The sequence below is a fragment of the Triticum urartu genome, chromosome 3A, assembly GCF_056163025.1.
Source record: "Triticum urartu cultivar PI428250 chromosome 3A, HENAU_Tu73, whole genome shotgun sequence".
Taxonomy (NCBI): domain Eukaryota; kingdom Viridiplantae; phylum Streptophyta; class Magnoliopsida; order Poales; family Poaceae; genus Triticum; species Triticum urartu.
In genome coordinates this window covers 481,611,363-481,614,377 of record NC_141875.1, presented here as the reverse complement: position 1 = coordinate 481,614,377, position 3,015 = coordinate 481,611,363, and the positions used below count along the sequence as shown (strand labels likewise).

Sequence of the window (3,015 nt, the reverse complement as noted above, 5' to 3'; positions counted from 1 at the left end):
CGTGTGGAGCCTTCAGGTGACTTACCGGTGGGCCTGCTTTCAGAATCTTCTGCTCATGAATGATAACGTACGCTGGACCCCGGTGGACAGTGTCACACCGGAGTGTGCATTGACGTCATCGCATTCAAATCATCATATGGTCATATTAACCATTTTTTAGGGTGGCATATTATCACCCATGATCACAGAAGATCTGGGATCGGCCCCGAAACAGCAAACAGTAAACTCGATTGAGCACCAGTATCCCATTTCTTCTCAACTAAAAGCAAGGACATTGTGACGCTGATCAATCACAATCACACATGGGCACGGGCTTCGACGGCGGTTGTACTCCACTAGTACTGCTACTGCTCCCTCAATATGCCGCGTTGTTTGAATCTGATGTGGGTCAGTGGGTGCTTGAAATTATAACTTTGAATGCTTGATCGTGTGACCCAGCACGTGCCATGCTCAACAAGTAGCAGTAGTACGTCCTCTCAGGCTCTGCTGGTAGACTTTCATTTCGACGTTTTCTCTCTCGATATAACACGAGCTTTGTGACAGTAATTTCTTTTTTTCTTCTGACACTCGACCTTTGTCGCAGTAAACAGAGTTCCAAACTGCCAATGGTACCTGACAAGCAAACCCCTACCCGCCTGCCACTGTTCTACTTCTGGGCTTCTGGCTTCCTCTTGCGCGAAAGCTGTTTGTACGAAAATTACTAATGGTAACAAGTTAGTTACTACATGACTGTTGGGAGGCACGAGTGAAAAATCTACTCTACTACAACCGGAGTGCTCCTTTTGGAGCTTCACACAATGATAATGTCACATAATGGCTGTCCCACGTTAACCCCAAACGAACAGGTGGCGGGGTCCAAGCACCCCAAAACCACCCAACCACCGCCCTCGCCGCTACGAGCACGACACAGACGCGCCCGACCCGAAGCCAAGCACGTACGGCTATATACCTATACCTACGGCCTTCAACGAACGCGCAGATCAGACGGACAAAACCCATCGAGTAGGGAAAAAATAGATATATAGGCTAGCTGTGAGCAAAAGAACGGCTAAAAGCAAGCAACAGACTGCGAAAAGGCACAGCTCGTGCTGCACTGTGGTTGATGACGACGACGAAACCATGCAACCCGGGCAGCGGAGAGAGATCGAGTACGATGGCAGATTACACGAAGCATGGCGATCTAGATGGATTAGGAGTAGTAGATTACAAGACACGACCACAGACCCTACAACTATACATGAGAGAGAGAATAAAGCAGCGCTGCTTAGATTTGAAAGCAGGAAATCAATGTTAAAAGACGCGACATCGCAAGTACAATACCTGTCAACTCAGCTAAACCTAGTTTACTACTCCATACATTTTGTTGTTGTTGCTGGTGACCCCAACCCAAAGCGTGGGCAGAAGAAGAGAATGGCAGAGCTCGCCGGCCGGCCGGATATGGTAGCGGGTTGCCTGCTTACTGGTCATCGGGGACCCGGTAGGCGTCGGCGGTGATCTCGGTCAGCCATAGCCCCGGGAACAGCGACTGCACGAGACAATTGGTAGTAGTAGTGTTTCTGTTAGCTGGATCATCAGTACTGCTATTATTATACTAGTCTGAGACGAAAAGCGTATAGATAGAGGGCAATGGTAAAATAGGAGGTTTCTTGGCCTTAATTAGGTAATTAGAGGGGTGAGGGGTAGTATGGGGAATCGGCCTTACATCGAGCTGCCGCTGCACGACCCGCGCCCGCTTCCGGGGCCGCCGCCGCGGACGGGCGCCGGTGAGGGCGTAAACGTCCTCCTCGATCTCCTCCGCATCCAGCGCCACAGCGAACGGACCGCGCATGCCGTCGTGCCGCGCCATGGCCGCCGGGGTCGTCGACCACGGCGTCGCGGACGATGCGGCGCCCGTGCTGCCGCGGCCTGATGGACGACGCTTTCGCTCCCTCAGCGTCCACGGCATGCTGGCGGCCACAACCGCGGCGGCGTCCTGCGGTGGCGGAGGAAGCGGCGCTGCCGGAGGCTCGGGCTCCGGCGACCGCTGGGGCGTCGCCGGGGGCAGCCGAAGGCGGTCGGCGGCTTCATGGACGTGGCCCATGAGCTTAGCCCGGAGATCTTCCAGCCCGTCGTCGTAAGGTCCCTCGTCTACGGCGTTGGCACCACCGCGTCGGTGGGACGTCGAGGAGCGGCGCCGATCGCGGATGGCTCCGGCCCCCCCGGAGACCGACGACAGGGAAGGCACGCAGTGGCCACGAGGCGGTTGTGGTGGACCCCACGGCTTCAGGCGGTGCGGCTGCGTGGCCGGCGTCTTCGCCGTCGGATCCGCGGTGGCCGCCATGGTCGTGGCGCGCGGTCCGGCGCAGGGACGCGCGCAGGCACGGTCGGCTCTGAGGGGAGGTCCTGCCGGGCCGCCGGCGAGGCGGCGGAGGAGACAAGCAAGATACGGGAAGGGTGGGAGGCGAGGGGGAGATAGAGAAAGCGAGGGAGGTGGAGTCTGCGTCGCGCTTTGTTACGGGGGCAAACTACGGCTGCGACGGGTGGTGCGGTGCGTGCGAGCGGGGTAGCTCGGGCAATTCGCGAGGTAGGGGTAGGACGTAGGACACGCGCGCCGGGAGGTCGGGCCGCGTGGGTCGAACCTCGAACGAGTATCAGATCACACCTGACCCTATTTCGTCCACCAGACAGAACCAGCGGTGCCTCGCGAGGGATCACGACGGAGCCGTCCGCAAGTGGACGTCGCCGGTGGCGCAGGTAGAGGCGTGTTTGGTCTTGGGGATAAAAACTTGATGATGGGACATCATCAAATTCCTGGCCTCAAGAATTGTAGTATGCTCCCCCACGAGTAGAGTAAAATGTACAAAATCATCGTATTAGCGTCATAACTCTTGTAAAACCACCATTTTACAAACTGTGACGCTTCGCATCGCAGCGAAAAATTGACAGTGGCAAAAATCACTGATTTGTTTTCCGAGAGCGTTTTGTCGTGGTCGATCACTCGCGGGCCGACAGCGGTGACGGTGAGGCACTAACGGC

General features: G+C 56.5%; 1 protein-coding gene across 1 annotated transcript; it reads right to left on the bottom strand.

The window, feature by feature from the left end:
* Window positions 1–998: 998 nt before the first annotated feature.
* Window positions 999–2,647, bottom strand: LOC125548536 (uncharacterized). Its single transcript, XM_048712116.2, has 2 exons — window positions 1,703–2,647; window positions 999–1,525 (listed from the first exon to the last, which is right to left on the bottom strand). The coding sequence occupies exons 1-2, from the start codon at window positions 2,318–2,320 to the stop codon at window positions 1,457–1,459; spliced, it is 687 nt and encodes a 228-aa protein (XP_048568073.2). The 5' UTR covers window positions 2,321–2,647; the 3' UTR covers window positions 999–1,456.
* Between the last annotated feature and the right edge of the window lie 368 nt (window positions 2,648–3,015).